This window comes from Peromyscus maniculatus, chromosome 21, assembly GCF_049852395.1.
Source record: "Peromyscus maniculatus bairdii isolate BWxNUB_F1_BW_parent chromosome 21, HU_Pman_BW_mat_3.1, whole genome shotgun sequence".
NCBI lineage: Eukaryota > Metazoa > Chordata > Mammalia > Rodentia > Cricetidae > Peromyscus > Peromyscus maniculatus.
This window is the reverse complement of record NC_134872.1, coordinates 6,288,466-6,312,199: the sequence shown is the minus strand read 5'-3', so window position 1 is coordinate 6,312,199 and position 23,734 is coordinate 6,288,466. Positions and strand designations below refer to the sequence as shown.

Below are 23,734 nucleotides of genomic sequence, written 5' to 3'. Positions count from 1 at the left end.
GTACTTCCAGGTCAAAGCTGTAACAGCTACCCACTACACACACACACACACACACACACACACACACACACACACCTTAAATTAACTCTTGGATGTAGCTAAGTGTGGTTGTGTCTACCTGTAATCCCAGCACTTGACCGACTCAGGCAGGAGCATGCTGAGTTGGCGGCCACCCTGGGTTATAGAGTGAGCTCCCGTCTCAAACAATAACAACAAAACCCTTTTAGACAGCACCAAGGAGCTGGAAAGGAAAAAGAGTCGCGATCACACCTGCGTTTTGGAGATCTCATCCAGACAGCAGGACTAGAAAGGAGTCTCAGTGGATTTCTTAATTAGGAGCTGACAAAGACCAGCATGAGGCAGTGGCCCCCTGGATACAGCACCGCTGGGGTGGATTTGAGAGTGGCCCCAAGAATCCAGTTGATCAGGTTTGGCAATTTATTTAACATAGGGCCAAACCATCAACGGTTCACACTGAGCAGCTATGAGGATAGGAAAGGAGGGCACGTTAGTTATTCTGTATCACGTGACAGTGCCTGCCACAAGCATCCCCAGGGAGGAAAGATTTCTTTCTGCTTAGGTTTGGGAGGGCTCGCTCCATCTCAGCAGGGCGGCATGGCGAAGCAGTTCAGTTTACATTCAGGCAACAGAGAGCAGAGAAGAACCAGGGCTGGCCTCACAGTGACCCCACTTCCCAGGTGGGTCCCACCTGCTACAAGCTCCACAGTCTCCCAAAAACAGTGCCCCTAGCTGGGGACAAGCATTCAACACATGAGCTAGGGGGATAACAATCTAGATTTAAAGCATACTAGAAAGAGGTACAAGACCATAAAGGAGAGCGATCCTAGTGAACTTCCTAGGCTTCGGGTGAGGGGCATGAAAATGGATGCAAACTTTGTGGAGTCCAGACTCTCAGATCTCTTGTCTGAGAGAGCGAGGTCCGTGTTCAGGGAACATGGGACAAAAAGCAAGTTTGGAAGGCTTTGGACAAATTGCCCAATCTGGTATTGTGATATAGTAACCCAGTGGCTCTTAGGGCTGCTCTGAGAATGAAGAGATGTAGGTGTCCTCCAGGCACTCAACAGATGCTCAATAACCACTTCAGATAACACTAATGATGAGTAGTTATCATCATTAAATGTGAGTTTGTGCTCCTCACAGGCCCTCTCCATGGGGACTGAGATCCTCTCCATTGACCAGCATGGGGAGTGAAGTTCACCCACTAGAAAGTGGCAGAGTCAGGTTCAACCCACAGTCCATACTCCTAACCACCTCACCACACCTGCTGCCTCTGGGACCTTGAACTTGAACTTGAGAGAGGGACAGAGAGGGGCAGGAGCAGTGGGCAGATGGGAACAGTTTTATTTGGAAGTATGCCTCCATGACTTGCTGGTAGTCTGGGCAGGGGAGGGGGCAGATGACCTTTGGGGGCAGATGACCTTTGTCTTAATTGTTCAGTTTCTTTCCCAGCCCTGATCACAGGGTCCTTGAGGCTGAGGCACAGAACCATAGTCTCGAGTATTAATACCCCAGACAGCCTCTATGGCCTGGGCCCAGTGAGAATGTCAACCACACCTTATCTTGGACCAGCTTCTGGTCGGCAGGCCTGGGCAGTATCCCCAGGACCTCTCCCAGAGGCTGGAGTCAACCCTCAGGCCTGCTGTAGCCGGGTCCTAGCAGACACAGCATCAGAAGAACAGGAGTCATCAGAAGCTAATTTTCTGGTGCCGGATCCAGTTTATCTTCCTGAGAGGCAGAAGCCAGGATGGGAGTCTCATCCCCACCATTGAGGGACTTCTGTTCGCTGCTGAGGCCTGAAAGGGTTCTGCTGCCTTGGGAACCCCAGCGGGTCAGGCGCTTCAGAGAGGAGTCCCGGCGGGCAAGTGGAGGGGGCTGGAAGCCAGTGAAGGAGCTGCTGGTGGTCGGACGCTTGTCTGGCGGAGGGAAGAGAGGTGGGAAGGAGGAAAGTGAGTTGCGAGGGAGAAGGGAAGGTCTTGCCTTAGCCCTGGGAAAGGGAGGGAGACCTTTGACCTTCAGTTCCACCTCTGTGGCCCAGCAGACGTGGAAGCCTCTCTTTGTCCACCCCAAGCCAGGGAAGGCTCACCTCCTGGCTCAATCGGATGCATGAGCCTGTTCATCTGGACATTCCAGTGTTTCACGTTGGTGCTGGCCTGGCGCAACTTCCTCTGGGCAGCCTGTGGAGCAGGTGGTGGGGATGGGTCAGAACTGCCACCCGTGGTGGCAGGTCAGGGTCAGAGCCCGAGACTCTGACTGCAGCAGCTCATCATCTCCCTGGGAAACTCATGTGAGGCTGGCCATGACGGTGCGTGTCTGGGATATATACTTAGATATAGAGAAATGGGGAGGTCATGGCCCGGGCTACATAATGAGTTAGAGGCCAGCATGGGCTACATGAGACCCTGCCTCAAAAAAGGTGGGGGAAGCGAGCTGGAGAGATGGCTCAGTGGTCAAGAGCACTTGCTGCTCTTGCAGAGGACCCAGGCTTGGTTCCCAGAATCCATGTGGCAGCTCACACCACCTGTGGCTCCAGGTCCACGGGATCCAATGCCTTCTTCTAGCCACTAAGGACACTTACATGCATGTTGTGCACATACACATCACATAGAATCAAGAAATCTTTAAAAAAAAAAAAAAACAAAGGCAGGGCGATGGTGGCGCACGCCTTTAATCCCAGCACTCGGGAGGCAGAGCCAGGTGGATCTCTGTGAGTTCGAGGCCAGCCTGGGCTACCAAGTGAGCTCCAGGAAAGGCGCAAAAAAAAAAAGCCCACGGGTGTCCATAAAACATAAGGGTTTGCCTCCAACTTCGGGGGGCTCGTGTCCTCCCAAAGGTTCAGCAGTCATCATCATTTTCATCGACGGAGCTGCTAAGACATGCTACTTCCTGAGCAGAAGTTAACACAATCACATTTGAAACAGGTTAAATGTCCAGCCCAGGGACATACACTGAGTACCAAAGCACTGTAGAACAAGGACCTTGTAGGAGAGTTTCTGCGCCAGCACTCAGGGCCCTAAGCAGGGGTGGGTCGGCTGGGTGGGCAGATCCAGGCCTTCTGTGTTGTGGGTGGCCGTGAGCTAGGGTGCTAGCGGCTAAACCTGGGTCCCCTGAAGGGGAGCAAGTGTTCTTATCCACTGGCCCATCTCCAGTCTCCGTCCGCACTGTTTTTGCCACGACCGTGTTAGCCGGAAAGATTAAATAAGAGCACCTTTAAGATTTCTTTTTATTATTTTAAATTATGTATGTCACAGCTGGGTGTGTGCGCATGAGTGCAGGTGCCCACGGAGGCCAGAGGATTGGAGCTCACTGGAGCGGGAGTCACAGGTGGTTGGGAGCCTGCTGATAGGTGTGCTGGGAATTGAACTTGGGTCTTCTGGAAGAGCAGCACATGCTCTCAACCCATGAGCCATCACTTCAGCCCCAATAAAAGCTTTTTAGACTTTATGTGTAGCTCTGGCCGGCCTGAACTCACTCTAGACCAGGCTGGCCTAGAACTCAACAGAGATCCACTTGCCTCTGTCTCCTGAGTGCTGGGATTAAAGGCCTGTGCCACCACACCCAGAAAAAAAAGCTTTAAAAAAATGTATTTCTTTAATTTCCTTTCATCAGACAAGGCCTTGTGTATTCAAACTCCCTATGTAGCCGGTGATGACCGTGAACTTACCCTTATTCCAGCTCTTGAGTGTTCAGATTACAGCCACAATGCCTGATACAAACAATGCTGGTGAACATACCGAGGGCTTTGTGCATGCTAGACATGCACATTCCCAGGCCCTAAAAGACATCACCGGGCTGGAGAGATGGCGCAGCAGTGAAGAGCATTGGCTGCTTTTAGAGGACCTGGATTGGACACCCACATGGTGGCTCAACTCCAGACCCAGGGGATCCAACACTACCACCTTCCCGTCTCTGTGGGCACTGCCCTCACATGGTACACAGACATACATGCACACAAAGCATCCATACACATAAAAGTGAATAAAAAAAATTTAAAAAGACATTTAAAAAACAAAACAAACCTAGAACCCTTATCTATAGAGATTCAAGCTCCAGGGAGTGTGTACAAAGCTAGGGCTTAGAGGAGGAGGAGGGAATTCTGCCCAGGTTAATTATATTATTGGCAAATACAGGTGTGTTCTGCATTTACATACTAAATACCATGTGGTAGCTTGTTTCGTTGTGGTAACCAGAGCTATCTGTTTCCTCTCCCAGATGAGAGACTCCAGACTGAGAGGTTAAGCAACCTGTAGGCGGTAACACCGTCAGCGGATGATAATGCGCGTTTGAAGAAAGGGAGCTTGGCTCCTGGGCAGGCGCAGTGACACACTGGCTCCCCCAGCTTCTCCCGGTTCCCGCCGGCGCCTCACCTCCACGTCCTCGTCCGCCCTCTGCCGGTTCTGCCGCACCTCCTCCAGCTGCTGCTGGGCTTGCTGCAGGGAACGGCTCTGCAGCGCCATCTCCTGCTGCAGCTCCTGCTTCTCCTGCTGCGCTCGCTCGATGTAGCGCTCTTGCTCCTCCTTCAGATGCATCAGCTGTTTCAGCTTCTCCTCCTCCTCCTCTAGCAACCTGCCCGGAGAGCACAGGGACCTCTCAGAGCGAGGGGCGGAGGGAGGTCCGCTCAGGCCCTGGCGGGAAAGGGACCCGGGTCCTCGTGCCTACCTGGTCTGGGCGAGGCGCACGGCCTCCTCATCCCGCCTAGCTTTCACCTCCAGCTGCAGGGCTTCCTGCAGCCGCTCCTGCATCTCCTCCAGCTCCGCGATGCGCTGCCGTTGCCGGGCTGCCTCTTCCTTCTTCAGCTCCATCTCAGCCTGCATGGAGGCCCGGGCCTGTGGGGAGCGCAGAGCCGGTCAGTGGGGCACCGGAGGAGGCAGACAGGCTGCTTACTGCCTTTCCCAGGCTCTGCCTGGCTGGGTATGGAGGGTCTTCAGTTGTGGTTTCCTGATCTGACCTGTCCAAGAGCCTGACACCTCAAATTATTCTTTCCTTGCACTGGCCTTAGAAATAATAACTAAACGTTTGCTGGGGCTGGGGCTTAGCTGGCCTAGTATGACCACGGCCCTGTGTTTGCCCTCCAGCACCTCACACAGAACAACACCAATTATAATTACATGTAATTAAACACCATAGTGTTATATTACAATAAAACAACATATTAAATTAAGGTAATCCCTTCCTAGCTCCTACCCTAACAATTATATTATGGTGGGTACCAGGGACTGCAGTTATAACGACAACCAAAAGCTATTGAACTCCTTTTTTTTATTTTCCGAGACAGGTTTCTCTGTGTAGTTTTGGCCTTTCCTGGATCTGTAGACCAGGCTTGCCTTGAACTCACAAAGATCCGCCTGGCTCTGCCTCCCAAGTGCTGGGATTAAAGGTGTACGCCACCACCGCCCGGCCTCTCTCTCTTTTTTTTAATTAAAAGTTTTTATTCATGTGGATGGGTGTTTTAGCTGCATAGATGTCTGTGAACGATGTGGGGACAGTGCCCACAGAGGCCAGAAGAGGGTGTGGGGTCTGCTGCCTGGTTCTGAGCTGCCATGTGGGTGCCGGGAGCCCAAGCTGGGTCCTCTGAAAATGTTGTATAATATAATTTTAAGGTGTGTTACTTTTGTTCATGTTGCATTTGTTTAATTCTGTGAAGAGGTGTTACTGTGCCTGTCTAAAACACCTGATGGTCTAAGAAAGATCTGAATGGCCAACAGCAAGGCAGGAGAAAGGATAGGAGGGGCTGGCAGGCAGAGAGACTATATAGGAGAAATCTGGGAGGAAAAAGGAACTAGAGGAGGAGGAGGAGCACTCTTGGGGCCAGCCAGCCACCCAGCCACCCACCCAGCCAGCCAGCCACCCAGCCAGCCAGCCACGGAGTAAGAGTGAAAGTAAGATTTACAGACATAAGGAAAGGTAAAAGCCCAGAGGCAAAAGATAGACTAGGCAGTTTAAGTTAAGAAAAGCTGGCTAGAAACAAGTCAAGCTAAGGCTGGGCATTTATGTTTAAGAATAAGCCTCCATGTGTGATTTATGTGGGAGCTGGGTGGTGCCCCCATCCCCAAGAGAGCAAAAAGCAAACAGCAACATGAAAAAGCGGCCAGTGCTCTTAACTTCGGGCCATCACTCCAGCCACACTTGGTTCTTTGCGACAGGATCTCCGGAGGTTCAGACTGGCCTCAAACTCTCTAAATAGCAAGGATGACCTCGAACTCTTGACCTTCCTGCCTCCACCCCTTCAGTGCTGAGAGTACAGGCGGTGAGACACCCGGCCTGCTTCATTGAACTCCTTATGAGTATTTCCTCACCGAATCCTCATCCTAACCCCGTGAACAGGGTTCTAGTTACTGACACAGAGAGACAGTGCGTGCTGTACTGGGCTCAGTGAGCTCTTAAGGTGGAGGTGTAATGGGCACACACGCCACCGCGTGCCTACGGGGGTCAGAGGACGACTTTGTGGAGCCGGCTTCCTCTGCCTATCTTTAGTGGATTCCAGGAATAGAATTCAGGATGCTAGGTTTGTGCGGGAAGCGCCTTTACCCTCTGAACCAGCTCGATGGTCTAGAACTGAGTTTTCTCAAATTATAAATTGAATTGTTTCTGCACGCCTACTTGGCCCTCCGCATGCGTCCTACCTACAAATCCCAGCTTCTAGTCCCCAAACTGGTTTTGTTAAAATGTAGTTCAAGTCCAGATTGACTCCGTTCCAAACTATTTGCAATCAACAAGTCTTAAGCAGCTTTTTCAGCCCAAGTCCTGCCCCCTAAAAGGTTTCTGCAGTAGGTCCCATTCTACAACAGGGGTTTGCCCTAGGCTCTACCCTCTATTACGGCCCCACCCCACTACCCATTAGGCCACGCCCACATTATCCTCCACCCTTCGGCGAGGCCCCGCCCACAGCATCCTCCAGCCCTGGTCCTCTCTTCCTGTCACGCTTCCGTCATGACCCCGCCCCACCCTCTCACCGGACCCGGTCCCCAAAGTCTCCCGCCCAGAGGCTCCGCCCTCTGCCTTAGCCCTGCCCCGGTCCTCCCTGCCCCGCCCTCTGGACAGCCTCACCTGCTCCGCCTCCCGCAGCTGGCCCTCCAGAGCCTGCTGCAGCTCCCGGTGCTGGCTGCGGCGGCGCTCCTCCTCCTCCTGCAGCAGCCGCTCGGCCTGCCGTTGCGCCTCCTGCAGCAGCTCCAGCTCCTGCAGCTTCCTCTCCTTCTCCTCCTGCAGCTGCTGCAGCCGCAGCAGCTCCTCCTCCTTGGCTGCCCGGCGCCGCTCGCGCTGCTCCCGCTGCTCCCGCCGCTTCTGCTTCAGGTCCTTGTGCAGCGACGTCTTCCCCTCCGCCTGCAGCCGGATGGCGGTCTGGATGGCTAGGGGCCGAGTGGGACGGAGTCAGCCGATGCCTAGGCCACCACGGCCAAGGGCCTCCAAGGGTCACTCGGATGAAGTGACCGGAGGTCCAGCCAGACCCAGGCAGGCACTCACCGGCCGTCCACTCCTGGCGCTGGCGTGTGTCGGAGGCGCTCATCTCGTAGGTGCGGCTAGCCGTCTTCACACAAAACATGCAGCGCTTTCCTTCGCGGTCCGGAAGCACCTAGGAGAGGGGTTAATGGCCCAGGTCAGATGACTTCACTGAGATGGGGGCCACATCTGCCCCAGCAGTGCCCCAGCTCCAGCCCCCTCCTCCTCCTGGCTGACCATCTTCTCTGGGACCGTCCCCACCCTGCCAGGAGTAGGCATGGTCTGGGGTGGATGGTTAGTTACTGGGGTGCCTGTGTGCCCACAGTTCTGGTTTTCGTTCTTTGGAGGCTAGCCGGCGCCATTTTCATCGTGGTATCTCTCCACAAGGTGTAGTAACATGCTTGAACATGTGCCTGGGTCCTCACCACTGCTGATTTCCACTTAGTCTCTTGAGTGACGCTTGTTCTTCATGGTCTGTGGATTCTGGTGTTACAGGGGTGTGTCTGGCGCTTTCGCCTCCGCTAAATGTATGTTCCATGGGAAAATAACAGCTGTCTGAAGTAGTGTTTCCTTCTTTCTTTTTTTTGTTTTTTGAGACAGTGTCTCACTATGTAGTCTTAGTTGTCCTGTAACTCACTATGTAAACCAGGCTGGAAATTTTTTTTTAACATTTTTTATGACTAATTTATCTTTATTTCTGCATGTATGTCTGTGTGAGGGTGTCAGATCCCCAAGAACTGGAGTTACAGTTGTGAGCTGCCATGTGGTTGCTGGGAATTGAACCCAGGTCCTCTGGAAGAGCAGCCAGTGCTCTTAACCACTGCACCATCTCTCCAGCCCCTGCACTGATGTTTTCTATATAACATTTATCGATATATTCCTGTCAGGCATCACTTCATACAGAAAGAAACTGGCTCTGAGATGTCTGGAGGCTTGTCCAACACCTGTTTCCTTATGTAACAAAAATGGATAAAGGCTTGGGTAACTGATTATTTTTTCTTGAGATAAGGTTTTGATACGCAGCCCAGGCTGGCCTCTACCTCCAGTCTTCCCTGCCTCCGTCTCCTGAATCCTGAGAGCCCTTAATAAATCTTTAATATAAAAACAACAAACAAAGATATAGAGAAACTGTAATACTTAGATCCCACAGATGAGTGTATCAGATGATACAACTGTTGAAAAAAAATTGGCATTTCCTCAAAAGTTAGAATTATCATATACGGTCCAGTGATTCTATTCCTATATAAATATTTACCAAAGAGAAATGAAAACATCTGCAGTAGAGGGGGCTGGAGAGATGGCTCAGAGGTTAAGAGCACTGACTTCTCTTCCAGATGTCCTGAGTTCAATTCCCAGCAACCACATGGTGGCTCACAACCATCTGTAATGAGATCTGGCGCCCTCTTCTGGCCTGCAGCCATACATGCAGGGAGAACATTGTATACATAATAAATAAATAAATCTTTAAAAAAAAAAAAAAGAAAACATGTCCAGTAGAAATGTGTCCCATTCCAGGGGGCTGGGCCAATGGTTCAACAGTTAAGAGAGCTTGCTTACTGCTGGTGCAGAGGATCTGGGTTCGGTTCCCAGCACTCGCGGCAGCTCGCAACTGACTCTTCTTACCTCGTCAGGTTCTTGAACATATATGGTGCGTATACACACACTCAGGCACACATACACATAAATGAAAGGTAAATATTTCAAAACCTAGTGCCTGGTGTGAGTTCCTGTGGGAGCTGTTGGCCCACGAGGTCCCCTGGATTCCCAAACATTACAGGCTGTTGGGCTTGCGCTTCAGAACTTGACCGCAAGGCCCTATTGCCGAAGGCGCCAATTGCTTGAGTCTCAGAGCATGGCAAAACCAAGCTGGTGTGACCTCGGAAGCCTTAGCTCTGCTGCCTGGCTTTCAGAGTGCTGGGAGGTCCACGACACTGGAGAAAAGTCATCATCAGTCATGCTCAGCTGTGAGCCCTCCAGGCTGCAACCATGACTGGCCTGGAAAGACATGACCACTGGTACAGCAGTGTCCTGAACGCCATGGGAGTCGCTTTCTGATTAGATCCAAGTCCCGCTTCACAGGACAAAACCCACACTTGACACCATTATTTAGCTACCTATGGCTCTACAGGGGTCATGGGCCCTAGAGAAGAACCCACTGGTTTTTGTTGTTTGTGTGTGTGTGTGTGTGTGTGTGTGTGTGTGTGTGTGTGTGTGTGTGTGTGTTTGAGACAGGGTTTCTCTGTGTAGCTTTGGAGCCTCTCCTGGAACTCACTCTGTAGACCAGGCTGGCCTCGAACTCACAGAGATCTGCCTGGCTCTGCCTCCCTGAGTGCTGGGATTGAAGGCATGATCCACCACCGCTGCCACCGCCACTGCCGCCGCCCGGCTTGAGGAGAACTCACTATGATTGTGCTGCTGAACGGACCGAGTCTCTAACTAACTCCCAGTGAGTCATCCCTATCCCCACAGACCAGTGCATCTCTCAGCCCTCATCTGAGAAGCTTCTGTTCACAGTAGATGGCGATAAACATGGTGAACCATAACTGGCCAAGGGAGGGATTGCACAATGCTCAGCCCTCAGGGGATCCGTACATACTGCAAACTCCCTCCCAAGGTTCAGGGATCATTTTGGAGGAGAGTGGGAAGACTGTAAGAGCCCGAGGCAGCTGATGACGACAAGGAAACAGCAGGGCAGCTGAACTCACAGTCATTTCAACACCATGGCCAAAACCTGTGCAAGCCCAAGCCAGACCAAATCCCACGAGGGGAGTTGGGCACATTGTCCCACCACAAGCAGTGGCGCCAATGGCAATTGTTAGTTGCTGGGAGAGGAAGAGTCAGCTTTCTCTGAGAGTGTAGCCCTTGGTAAGTCACCCGCTCTCCAGAATCCAAGAATATTTGGACAGCACGAATTATCTTGAAAGATTAAAAAAAAAAAAAAAAAAAAAAAGGAAAGATACAGAGTTGGGTGAGTAGGGAAGGGGGAGGGGGAGGGGTGAACTGAAGAAGAGTTGTATGGGAGGTAAATATGATCGGGACAAGTTGTATGACATTCTCAACTATAAAAGGACCTCAATTCAATCCCTAGAACCCATGTAGGAAGCTAGGTGTGATGTCATCAGAGCTGGGCATGATGGTACATGCTTTTCTACTAGCACCGAGGAGGTGGAGACAGGCAGATACCAGAGCTTGGTGGCTACCAGCCTACCCTACATAGCAAGATGCCAGCCAGTGAGAGACTCGATAGCAAGATGCCAGCCAGCGAGAGACTCGGCCTTAGAAACAAACAAACAAAATGGGGTTGGGAGCGCTGGGTGGTAGCTCAGCAATGTGCTTGCTGTGTAAGCATGAGTTCTAGCCCAGCACTAGGTTAAAAAGCCAGGCATGATGATGCATCCTATAATCCCAGTGCTATAATCCCAGGAGGCAGAGAGAGGAGAGTCCCGGGTCTCTCTGGCCCACCAGCCTAGCTGAGCCAGTGAACCCCCAGGTTTCATTGTGAAAGACTCTGTTGTGGAATATTACTTTAACTGTGTAAAATGTGTTGCATTTGTTTATATTGTGGAATATTTAACTACAGAAAGATGTGTTACATTTGCTTATGTTGCATTTGTTTAACAATGTAAAGATGTGTTGCTTTGCCTGTATAAGGCACCTGACTGGTCTAATAAAAAGCTGAACGGCCAATAGCTAGGCAGTAGAGGGATGGGCGGGGCTGGTGGGCAGAGAGAATAAGGAAGAGGAATCTAGGCTCAAGAGGAGAAGGAGAGAGAAGGAGGGAGAAAGAGAGGGAGACACCCAGGGCAGCCAGCCAGACAGCCACCAGCCAGACAGAAGAAGCAGGAAAAGGAGGACATACAGAAGGAAAGAAAGGTAAAAAGCCTGAGGTAATACATAGAGGAAGAGAAACAGGTTAAATTAAGTTGTAAGAGCTAGTGGGACACGCATTAGATAAGGCTGAGCATTCATAACTAATAAGAAGTCTCCGTGTCTTTATTTGGGAGCTGGTTGGTGGACCAGAGAAAGCATGCTATAAGACTCTATCTCAAAAAATAAGGCAAATACTCCTGAAGAAATTCTATCAAAGGATGACTTCTAGTTTCCATCTACATATGCACATGTGTGTGGAACACACACACACACACACACACACACACACACACACACACACACACAAACAATGTGGGTAGCTCCTGAGGAATGACACCCTAGTTTAAACTTCGGTGTCCATATATGTGTGCATGTACACCTACAAATGAAAGTGCACACGCACCCACAGGAACATGTACACACACACACACACACACACACACACACACACTCCTGGTATTTGAGAAGTAGAAAAAGCAAGAGAATTAGGAATTCAAGGTCAGTCTTGACTATATAAATAAGTTCAGGGCCATGCTAGACTACAAGAATCCCTGTCTCAAAGGAAAAAGAACTGGAAAGATTTGCTGTGCGGTGTAGATATGAGTCATGTCCTCTGAAATCTCTCTTGAAGTTTAATAATCCACCAGTGACTTCCGAGTCTAGTTGGTGGTTTCAGTCTTTTTAAAGTGCTGACACTAGGCTGGTAAGGCGGAACACCTGCCTATCATGCTAGAGACTCTGGCTTTGACCACTTACACGACAAAACGGAAAGAAAAAAAAAAGTGCTGACGTGGATGAGAAACGGCTCCAGGCAGCCAGGTGTGTGTGTCCTAACCTAAGTGGAACCGTCACAGTGAAGGAACCATCATCACAGTGAGGGAACCATCAATCATCACAGCGAGGGAACCATCAATCATCACAGCGAGGGAACCATCATCACAGCGAGGGAACCATCATCACAGTGAGGGAGCTTCCTCTTTCCTCCACCCTTGCTCCTGACCCCTTGTCTGCACACTGTGCCCTCACCTCCACACAGCAGTGAGCATCCAGTGGGATGGTGCCTCTTTTCTCCTTGCATTCTTCACTCCCAAAGTAGCAGAGGCAGCTGGGCTGCAGCTGGAACCAGCGCTCTGCCCAGTTCCTCCTCAGGTGCCCTCGCTTCCACAGATAGCCCTGCGCCAGAGGCAAGTCAGAGAGGACTCCTAGGTCTCCATCACCCCCTCCTGATGGTCCTCTAGGTCTCCATCACCTCCTTCTAATGGTCCTCTAGATCTCCATCACCTACTCCTAATGGTCCTCTAGGTCTCCATCACCCCCTCCTGATGGTCCTTTAAGTCTCCATCACTCCCTCCTGATGGTTCTTTAAGTCTCCATCACCCCCTCCTGATGGTTCTTTAAGTCTCTAACACCTCCTTCGAATGGTCCTCTAGGTCTCCATCACCACCTCCCAATGGTCCTCTAGGTCTCCATCACCACCTCCTGATGGTCCTCTAGGTCTCCATCACCACCTCCTGATGGTCCTCTAGGTCTCCATCACCCTTTCCTGACAGTCCTCTAGGTCTCCATCACCACCTCCTGATGGTTCTCTAGGTCTCCATCACCACCTCCCAATGGTCCTCTAGGTCTCCATCCCCCCCTCCTGATGGTCCTCTAGGTCTCCATCACCCACTCCTGATGGTCCTTTAGGTCTCCATCACCACCTCCCATTGGTCCTCTAGGTCTCCATCGCCCTTTCCCGACAATCCTCTCAGGCTGACCTGTTTCAGGACATCCTGGATGAGCTCCTGGTAGACCTCTTGGATGGCCATGCTGAGGGAGTCCCGACCCACACCCCGCAGGCAGCGGCCGGAGTTGAAGAGCTCCAGGAACTGCCAGACGCTGAGCCCCCCAGAGGTCTGGGCGCCTTGAGCCTCCTGCGCCAGCAGCTCCTCCAGCTCGCCCAAGCCCAGCTCCAGACTCAGGCTGCCCAGGAGCTTCTTCAGCAGGTACTCCACCTGGAAGGGAGAGGGGGGCCAGGTGACGTCAGCAGCTCCTCCAGAGGAGCCTGGACCAGGGACGAGGGACGAGGGCACGGGAAGGCCACGCACAGGTGGAGACCGGGGGACAGACATGAGAGGGAACCCTAGAACCCTAACCACACCCCAAACAGCCTCCCTCACCCCCCATGCTGTGCTGTTTATGCTTTCTGCCATAAAATAAAAGTAGGGTCACTCTCCCAGCCCTCGGGAGGCAGAGGCAGCTGGATCTCTGTGAGTTCAAGGCCAGCCTGGTCTACAGAGTGAGTTCCAGGACAGCCAGAGGGAGCTACACAGAGAAACCCTGTCTCAAAAAATCAAAACCAAAACCAAAAAAAAAAAAAAAACCTCCTACCCAACGCCCTCAACTTTGCATATGACAAAAGCCAAGGACCAATATAGAAAATGACTAACATACTTCAGGTAAGTGGGAGGCAGCCAGCACTCCATTTGGCTTTCTGGTCCCAAAGCCAATCCCCAGCCCTTGAGATGCTTCCCTTTGGGAGAGCAATGGAACTGGGGCTGGGGGTAAGCAGGGTAGGCACAGGAAATCCATGGCAGAGGAACAGGAAGTGGTGGTTGGGGTACATCCTGCTGCAGTCTGTTCTCACAGCAGAGAGAGCCTTCCCACTCTCTGAGGGGCCACCTTGCCCCAACTGGCAGAGACCTGATTGGAGCGTCCACATTGGCCCCAGCAGTCTTGAGAGACTCTCTTTCGGGATGTCACCCTGGGGACTACGGGGTCTCCAGTGGCAGTTGAGCAGGAAGCAGTAGTTCAGATCTCAGTCCCCCCAGAACTAAGAAGGCAGCGCCCAGACTCTCTCAGTCTCTTCCCCCAGCATGCCCTAAATCTTTAGAGTCTGTCTGCCTCTCCAGTTAATAAGAAAAAAGAAAAAGAAAGAAGGGAAAAAAGCCCTCTGAGGTCAAGGCCAGACTTGGTTTGTCCACTTTGTGTAACCAGAGAGTTACTTCCTGTCCGCGAAAGCGCCCCCCATTTCCCTTAACAAAGTACCTCCCTAGATTGCGACTGCGCCTAAGAATCCGCTGTTTGATCTGAATGCTCTCGTTTAAAATGCTCATCAGTGTGTCGGGCATTCACACTGACACAGAACATAAGCATTGGTGGTTCGTTTTCTTCTTTAGAGAACCCTGATGGAAATGTAGTTTTGCCTCTCCTAGAAGAAGGCACAGGTGATGTGATGTGGACACTTCTCAGCATCCAGAGACAGCCTGGTGAGGCTAAAACGGCACGGAGGGACGATGAAGACAGGGGACATGGAAAGGCACAAAGACAACCTCCATCCTTCATGGCTTTGCCAGGGGCTTGGCCCTGAGTGACTCAATCTCTGGATCTGACGTCACCCTTACCTCATCAGGAACCATGATCAGGGGGTACTTGTCCTCAGACAGGAAGTTGAAGAGGCACCAGAGACGGAAGGCATCCTGATTGGAGAGCAGGCTGTTTCCATTGCTGTCTGCCCGATAGTTCTTCTTGGCGGTCAGCGTCCAGCACAGCTCATCAAAGTGCTCTTTAACGAAAGCCCCCTCCTCCACCTGCCACGAGCGAGGCCTGGAAGTCAGCCAGCTGCCTCATCCCCGCTCCAGCCTGGCTTCTTCCGTCCATCTATAAACCCCGCTCCCCACTCCCGCCAGGCCCAAGACTGAACTCAAGCTGGTCCAGGCACTTCACCAATATCTCCCACCTTCTCCCCCTAATTTCCCTGGCAACAGTGAAACTAGTTTCTCAGCCAAGGGAGAGAGGAGGGGAACCCCAGGGGACAGGACAGCCAAGGAGAATCTGCAAAGACAGTGAGGGTGGAGATGAGCAGGGTGGGGGGCTAGGGTGGGCTTTGGCAGGGAGACGCTGAAGATAAGACAGAGGACAGGCGGTAGGGGACCGGTGACTGAGGTGGGGAACGGAGATGAGGAGCGCAGATGGGCAGCAGATGGGCAGCGTGGAGAGAGTGGAGAGATAGAGTCCAAAGCTGGGTATTAGGGTCCTGGGGCAGGAGCACTCCCCACAAGCCAGGCCCCACCTTGTCTAAGATGTACTTGTTGAGGTAGGGCATGTAGCCTTGGCTGGACACGGGGCCATCGTCATCATCCCGGAAGTGCTCCTCCAGGGCCACGGGGTCATGGGGGATGTGCAGGACCGTGTACAGGTTGTGGGACAGCACCTTGGACAGAGTGACAGTTTGCTTTCCCGCACCCAATCAGGCCTGGACCATTGACTGCCTGTTCATCCATCTCCACCCTGTGTTGGCTGAGTTCTCTTTGGGCACTATCCAATCCCTCACGAGTGTACTCAGCACTTTCCATCATTCACAGCACCCCCACAGCGACTACCCATGTCCCCAGTGACAGATGAAGAAATACTGAGGTCCTTCTCTGCTGGCAGAGCTGGCATTCAGATCCGGGAGATGGTGACTTTTCCTGTTCTTTTATTACTAGTCGGTGGCTTCTTTCTATAAATCAGGACTCGGGATCCTGGTCTCTCAGAAAGTGAATGAATGGGAACTTGGGATTCCAAGCGTGTGTGGCAAGATTCTAAAGCCCAGGTGCTCCCCACAAATGCTAGGCTATCTGCAGGGAAGCAAGGGTGGGGGGCATTCCAGGGCAGAACCCTTGACTTTGATCATTTCCAATCAAAGACTCGGTATTCAGGCTGCCATGCGCATCCAAGTGAGTCTGATCAGGGAGGGCCCTCTGAACAGGGGAGGGAGGTGGAGGGCGTTTCAAAGAATGAGAAATGGCTCATGAGATGGAGACATAAGAGCAATGGTAGCGGCCGGGACGGCAGTGGACACGCCTTTAATCTCAGCACTCGGGAGGCCGAGCCAGGTGGATCTCTGCGAGTTCGAGGCCAGCCTGGTCTACAGAGTGAGTTCCAGGACAGGTACCAAAACTATACAGAGAAACCCTGTCACGAAAGAACCAAAATAATAATAATAATAATAATAATAATAATAATAATAATAATAAAAAAGAGCGATGGTAGCCATGTGGCCAGGATGGTGTGTGGGGGGCGGGCTTTAGCTGAACAGGTTTAGGATGCTAAAACAGGACAGTGAAGTTTGAACAAGAAGATTGGGTAAAATGAAGAGGAGGGGAAAAGTGACTTTGGGGAAATTCTGTTACATTGTTTAATCATAGACAGCGTGAGTTTTAAAATCACCCCACTTACTGGGTGGAGCATAATTCGGCACGATTTTAATCCCAGCACTCAGGAGGCAGAGGCAGGTGAATCTCTGTGAGTTCCAGGCCACCCTGGTCTTCAGCGAGAGATCCAGGTCAGCCATAGATACACAGAGAGACCCCGTCTCAAAGGGGAAAAAGCCACTGCTATTAACCTGTCCCTCCCTGTGTACCAGTCACTGCAGAAAGAGATTTAAAATGTCTTCTTACATTTATTCGTTACGTGTGGCCAGGGAAGTGCTTAAGTCATGGTGTACTTAAGTCACATGGAGGTCAGAGGACAACTGTAAGGGTCCAGTTCGCTCCTTCCACCATGTGGGAGAGGTCGTCAGACTTGCCAGTAAATACCTTTACCCACTGGGTCAGCTCTTCAGCCAAAATTGCTTTTTTAATGAAAAGAAAAAGAATTTAAATGCACCACGAGCATGGTGCACATACACGTAATCTTAGCAACTAAGTGGGGGTAGGAGGTTTAGGAGTTAGAGGCTAGCCTGGGCTACATGAGACCACATAAATAAAACATTTATGTGTATTTGTGTGTGCGTGCGCCCCAGCCTTGCAGGTGCTGGGTAAGGATTCTACCAGTGAGCCCCTCTCCCGGCCTCGTTTCCGGAATCCTGGCTGTGAGAGCTAGAAGTATCCTTACTCTCAAACCATGAGTTCATTCCTGTCACTGACATCTGGCTAACGATCTACGGTCCACTCTATGGGTGCCATTGGCTCAAGGTCCAGCACTTTACCGTCCTGTGACCTCCTCAAGGAGACAGTGACGGACAACCACTATGACGGTGACAGTGTCTGCCCGAGAGTCTTACTTATCCCGTCTGCCATGCCTCTTCTCAAAGGGCCTCCTAGGGGGCTGCCTGCAAAGCCCCAGGGAAATGGCTACCCTCCGGTGAGGGAGAGACCCTGGGGTCTTGGATAAACCCTTTCACAGTCTGAGCCTTGGTTTTGTTTTCAATCAAATGGGCTATCACTGCTGGGGGCTACAAGGTGTCGGATGACGCAGAGCCAGGCTCAGGTCTGCACACTGTGAATGTGAGCGTCTGTCCAGTGTGGAAGGCGTGGCTTTTTATCTATTTGCCAAAGATGAAAAAGACAGTAACAGCAAATACTGAGGAGACTGGAAAAATGGGGGCTTTACTAATCCACTACCAGCTGGCCGCTGGTGGGGCACTCCTTTACCCCCAGCACTTGGGAAGCAGAGGCAGGTGGATCTCTGTGAGTTCGAAGCCAGCCTGGTCTACAGAGTGAGTTCCAGGACAGCCAGGACTGTTTGTTACACAGAGAAACCCTGTTTCAAAAACCAAAAAAATAAAACCAAAACCAAAAAACCCTACCACCAGGGTGTGAATTAGTCATCTAGATATGTCTCACGTAGCCAAGGCTGGTCTTGAACTCACTATGTAACCAAAGATAACCTTGAACTCATGATCCTGATGTCTCTACATCCCAACGCTGGGAATACAGCTGAGCACTGCCGTAACAAGTAAATTAGTCATCTTTGTGGTGTTCAAGAATCAACTTAAAATTGGATGTGGGCTGGAGAGACGGCACCACCGTTCAGAGCATTTGCTACTCTTCAGAGAACCTGAGCTCAGTTCACGGCATCCACACCAGGCAGCTCACAACTGCTTTAATTCAGGAGGTCTGACATCCTCTTCTGGCCTCTGAGGGTACCCACACTCATGAATACACACACACACCACCACCACCACCACCACCACCACCACCACCACCAACAACAACAACAACAACAACAACAACAACAAAATTTTAATCTTTTAAACTGGATGTGACCTTTAACTCAGCATTTCTTTTCTTTTTCGTTTTATATTTTCTTTTCATTTTATGAAGATTTACTCTACCTTTAATCATGTGATGTGTGTACGCCTATGTGTGTGTATTTGCTCACAGTGTGGGTGCTCTCGGAGACCAGAGGAGGACATCAGGTACCCTGGAGCTGGAGTTACAGCTGTGAGCCCTCTGACATGGGTGCTGGGAGTCGGCCTTAGGTCTTCTGCAAGAGCAGTGTGAGTTCTTAACTACTTAGTTGTCTCTAGGTCTTTTTTTTAAAAAAATTTCGAGACGGTTTCTCTGTCTAACAGTCCTAGCTGTCCTGGAACTCACTCTGTAGACCAGGCTGGCCTTGAACTCATAGAGATCCGCCTGCCTCTGCCTCCCAAATGCTGGGATTAAAGGTGTGTGCCACCACCACCCGACCCATTTATTTATTTATGTGTGTGTGGTGGAGTACACATCTCACAGTTCTCAGGTGTTATTTAGACATTCAACACAGATCTGGGGAGGACATCAGCTGAACTCTGGGGAGGGTTTGGCTTAGGCGTTCTTGTCCTTAAGGAATGGGTGACACCCAGAAGCACACAAACAGGGACAGCATAACACTATTTCACAGAGCAACTTAATAACTGGGCAGAGTAATAACAGTGGTTAAAGGTCCGCCTTGTTTTTTAAATCTCTGTTATTTTAACAGTGTCTGTGTGGAGCTCAGAGGACGACTTATGGGGAATCAGGTCTCCCCTTCCAAAGGTGGGTGCCAGGAATCCAACTCGAGACGTCAGGCTTGGCCGCAGGTGCCTGTTCCTGCTGAGCCACCCCAACAGCCTGTCAGTGTGTTGTTGAAGTCTGGAACATACATTGCCTTTATGACAAAACACTGGAGGGAACATTTGAGACAGGGTCCCATTCTGTAGCCCAGGCTGGCCTTCCAACCCTTCTACCTCAGTTTCCTGGTGCTGGAATTCCAGGTCGACACCATCTTGCCTGTTTATGGAACTGGAGTTACAGAAGTTGTTTGCTACCTTGTGGGCCCTCTACAAGAGCAGCCAGTGCTCTTTTTTTTTTGAGACAGGGTTTCTCTGTGTAGCTTTGTGCCTTTCCTAGAACTCACGGAGATCCGCCTGCCTCTGCCTCCCGAGTGCTGGGATTAAAGGCGTGCGCCACCACTGCCTGGCTGCAGCCAGTGCTCTTAACCACTGGGCCATTCATCTCCTATCTAGCCCATTCCTGGTTTTTTTTTTTTTTTTTTTTTTTTTTTTTTTTTTTTTTTTGAGACAGAGTCTCAGGTATTCTTGGGCTGTCCTCAAACTCATTCTGTATGACCTTGAATTCCTGATCCTCCTGCCTCTCCCACCGAAGTACCAAGATTACTGTGCTCTCTACCATGCCCAGTTTAGGCAGTGCTGGAGACCCAACCCAGGGCCCAGTTGCACGCTAGGCAAACCCTCTGTCAGTTAAGCTGCATCTGCTGGCCTGCTGCCTGCCTTGGGGCATTCACCTGCAGCCACCTGCCCCGCAGGGGTCCCTCATCTCCGCCCTTTGTGACTGAATCTGCAGAGCCCAGTGCCGGTTGTCAGAGTGTGGTGGTACTCAGGGCTCCAGACACTTAGGGCCCTCCACACAGAGAGGCTGACCTCAGACTACTAGACTTTCCTGGGGTGAGGGGTGGGGTGAGGGGCGGGATCAGGCAAGACAGGAAGTGGCAGGGTGGGGCAGTGATGAACAGGAGCTCACTGCAGATCTCAATCAGCCCTGGGCCAGGAGGAAGGGACGCTTATCCTCCACTCACAGGTGAGGAAATGGAGGCCCAGGAGGAAGTGTCGAGCTCCGGGGCCCCTCTGGGTCTCTGCTAGAGCAGGTAAAACTGAAAGGCTGCCCCACCCTGACCTCCTGACTCAGAGTTTCCAGGGGTGGGGTCTAGATATTTTCCGTATGCTGACATCTGGACTCACATCTGGACTCCCTCAGCCCCTGGCCTCGGGGTGGGCAGCCCTGGCCCTAGAAGGTTCTGTGTATTCCCACTTCCCTCTGTAGGTGTGGGGTGGAGCTCTTCTCCTGGGGACCCAGGTCCAGGGAGAGGTTGGCAGTCATGTCTACACTGGCCCCAAGAAATCGAAAGGGCTCATTCTGCGGAGCCCCAGCTCTCAGACCCCTGTCTGACCGAGGTCAGAGGTGTACACACGGCAGGAGCCCATAAAATCACCGGGCAGTGACCCCACAAAGCAGGAGTAATCTCGCTCTTACACAGACTACTCTTTTTTTTTTTTTTTGACTCCTTTTCCTTTTTATTTGTTTTGTTTTGCTTTTTGGGATAAGAACTCACATTGTAGCCCAGGCTGACCTCAAATTCTCAGCAATCCTCCTTCCTCGGCCCCTTAGTGCTGGGGTCACAAATGTGACCTCTGTGTAGGTTTCAAGTTATCCTTTGAAAAGGATGCACAGCCAGGCATGGTGGCACATAGCGTTAGTCCCAGCACTTGGAGGAGGCAAAGGCAGAAGGATCTCTGTGAATTTGAGGCCAACCTGGGCTATACTGAATGCTGGGATTAAAGGCAAAATACTAGGTTAAGGCTCAGCAGATAAGGGCGCTTGCCCCCGACCTGACAACCTGAGCTCAGTGCCTGGGACCCAGCTGGTGGAAGGGGAACCCAACTTAAGCTGTCCTCTGGCTCTACATGCACACTGTGGTTCCCACAATACAGACAAAGATTTAAATAACTAAATAGCTAAGTAAGAGGATTCACAGAAGAAATAGCCTTCTATTCTCCAGGGAAAACAAAACAAAGCCACTCTCCATCCTTGGGGCTCCTTGGCTTCTTGGTTTATTTATTTATATGTTTATTTTATCTTTATTGTTTTATTTGTGAGACTCTCTGGAGTGTCCTGCTTCCCTGTGCTGGGATCACAGGTGCCGACCCTTCCAGCCCCTTGGGCTTTTCTCTTCCCTCCTCAGCCCCAGCGGGACGTCCCCAGGCTAGCCAAGGCGACTCTGCACACTTCAGGGGAGAAGAGCGACTCACAGACACTGCGAGACTGGGGCTGGTACAGCCGCCCCCCACCTGCCTCCCACAGAGACCACAAAGGCTAGGAGCACCTTAGTTATGCCCAGCTAACCTCAGGACCTTCCCTGTGTTTACAGAAGATAGGGTGTACCCCGCTGGTGATTTCTGTCGCTCCGCTTCTTCCTCTGCCTCCCGACCACTTCTCCATTTCCTCTGCCTCTGTCCCCACCTCCAGTACGATCACGACTCACGACTTCCTCCCACTCTAGCGTCCGCCGCTGTGGGCCTGGGGGAGACCCTCTCCTCCTATGCAGGGATCCTGCCTTTTCTGCCTCACCTCCACGGGGGCCCAAGACTTTCCGTGCTAGTTTGAGAGTGGATAAGTTTCCTGTCCGGCAGGTGTGACATTCACTGTTAATCCAGCTGAGCTGTGAGGTACACAGTTCAGGCGTGCACATTCTCAGACTCTCCCCCAGAAATGCTCATCCTGTGGGTGTTGGAGGTGGGAATGGGGCCAGTCAGAAGCTAACACAGAGGGGTTCTAGTTGGGAGACCACCAGAAAATGGGAACTACTCGAGGGCTGCACCCTCTGCATATAAGGCAGAGAGAGCCCGGAGAGGTGTCAAAGGTCACAGATGGAACATACTATCTTGGGAGCAGAAGCCATGTGGTGGGGTGCTAATGAGACAGGATGGAACGAAGGTGGGTGGGCACAGTTTCGGCAGGACCGGTGTTCTGGATGATCTAGTTTCCTTTCACGGACAGAACTCAACTGGATGAGCTGGGCTTACACAGGATGGAAGGAATAACCTGCCTCCCTCGGGGACCAGAGGTGCACTGGACTCTCCTTCCCCGGGGAAGTACAGCATTAGCCTTAGATGCTCACAAATCCAGCTAAGGGACAGATGAGGACAGAACTGGAGTATCTAAGTTCATAGGACCCAACTTCAGCAATATCAAGGTTGAGATGAAGGAGGGCATGCCTATTCTGTCCCATTTGCCTCCCAGGCTTCCTGTCTTGGTGATCAGCCGTGGAGGTTGTAAACACACCCGTCTTTTGAGGGGAAAGCGAGACAGAGAGACAGCCTAGCCTCGTGGTGGCCCCACAGCCTAGATGAAGTATTTACAGAGTGAATGGACCCCTAGGCAGGGTCTCAGAGTGGGGCCACTCTGACGCTTTCCCCAGCACGCCGCAGCTCCAGGGGCAGAGGCCTCCCCCAGGGAGAAGAGAGCTCGTTCCTCTCCTCAGAACTGTCCAGACCAGGTGGTTCGAAGACGACGGGGGGTGGGGGGGGGTGGGGGGGTGGTCACTGATGGGGTTCTCCTGGGCCTGGCTTCCCCCCAACTCTCAGCCTCAAGTCTCAAGGCATAAGGCGAATTTCCCAACCTGCTGTGTTCCTGGGCTGGTAGGTGGAGCCGGCCGGTGCTCTGTGTGGCAGCACTGTGGAGACTTTGGCCATGACCCCTTAGCTGGCCCACAGTACTGTTTCACTCTCCAGCTTGCTTTGCAAATGGAGGAGGCACTCAGCTCCAAAGGAAGTGACTGGCAAGCACTAACTAACTGTCTTTCTTCAAAGCCCCGAGGAAGCCACAGGGAGGAGCAGGGTACGTGCCCAAGCATGACTCTGGAGAGCCCACACGAAGCCTGGGAAGGGGGGCAGGCTACTGAATCTCAGAACCCCATGGTGCCACCTCTGCCGTCCAGTCAGAGTGCTCGGTCCCGGATGGTGGCTCCGGTGACACATGCCTGGGACCTCTGGGAGGCGTTCCCTGAGCTGCGTGGGCTCTGTTGCCTACCCTGGGCCGCCACTCCACCAGGGGCCGGGGCTGCTGGAGGGCAAGGTGCCTGCCAAGCAGCCAAGGCTTCCATGCCTGACTCTCGACAGGGCGGATGGGAACTGGTGTAGCGAGGGAGCCCCCCCTAGGCCCCACGGACGCCCCTCACCTTGAGCTGGGACTTGGAGACCTTGCCGCTCTTCTCCACGTCCAGGGCGGTGAAGGCGTACCAGATGGACTTGAGCAGCTCCTTGCGAAGGGCCATGGCTGAGGCGCCCGCCCCGGCCCAGGGGCGGCTCTGACACCGAGATCCGGTTTCAGGAAATGCAAACGGCTGCAGACCACAGCGAGGCCCGGGTGCAGAGCGGAGCGAGAGCTCCACCTGCCTGCGCGCTCCGGCTTCCAGCGCTGCCTGGTTGCTCTGGCTTCCAGCGCTGCCTGGTTGCTCTGGCTTCCAGCGCTGCCTGGTTGCTCTGGCCCTGCTCTGCTGTCCCACTCCCTCAGGGGACCAGGGCCAGCCTTCCCAGAGTTAGCGCTCTCCTTTGCCTGGCCTGGCTCCTTCGGCACAGTAGCCCCCCCTTTACAAGCTCCCCTGCCCCAGAACCTTCCCAGGGTCCCAG

At 52.2% G+C, this 23,734-nt stretch overlaps 1 protein-coding gene across 2 annotated transcripts; it reads right to left on the bottom strand.

Annotated features, from left to right (window-relative positions):
- Positions 1-1,339: 1,339 nt before the first annotated feature.
- Def6 (DEF6 guanine nucleotide exchange factor) lies at positions 1,340-23,467 on the bottom strand. 2 transcript variants are annotated; one of them, XM_006983117.4, is made up of 11 exons: positions 23,284-23,463; positions 15,377-15,517; positions 14,709-14,894; positions 13,083-13,319; positions 12,352-12,498; positions 7,480-7,588; positions 7,066-7,364; positions 4,678-4,844; positions 4,386-4,584; positions 2,105-2,195; positions 1,340-1,934 (listed from the first exon to the last, which is right to left on the bottom strand). In XM_006983117.4, exons 1-11 carry the CDS (start codon positions 23,377-23,379, stop codon positions 1,714-1,716), a joined length of 1,893 nt encoding a protein of 630 aa, XP_006983179.2. In that variant the 5' UTR covers positions 23,380-23,463; the 3' UTR covers positions 1,340-1,713. The 2 variants fall into 2 exon arrangements, with proteins under 2 accessions (XP_006983179.2, XP_015857157.2); XM_016001671.3 differs by lacking the exon at positions 15,377-15,517 and having other exon boundaries at positions 23,284-23,467.
- Positions 23,468-23,734: the final 267 nt, after the last annotated feature.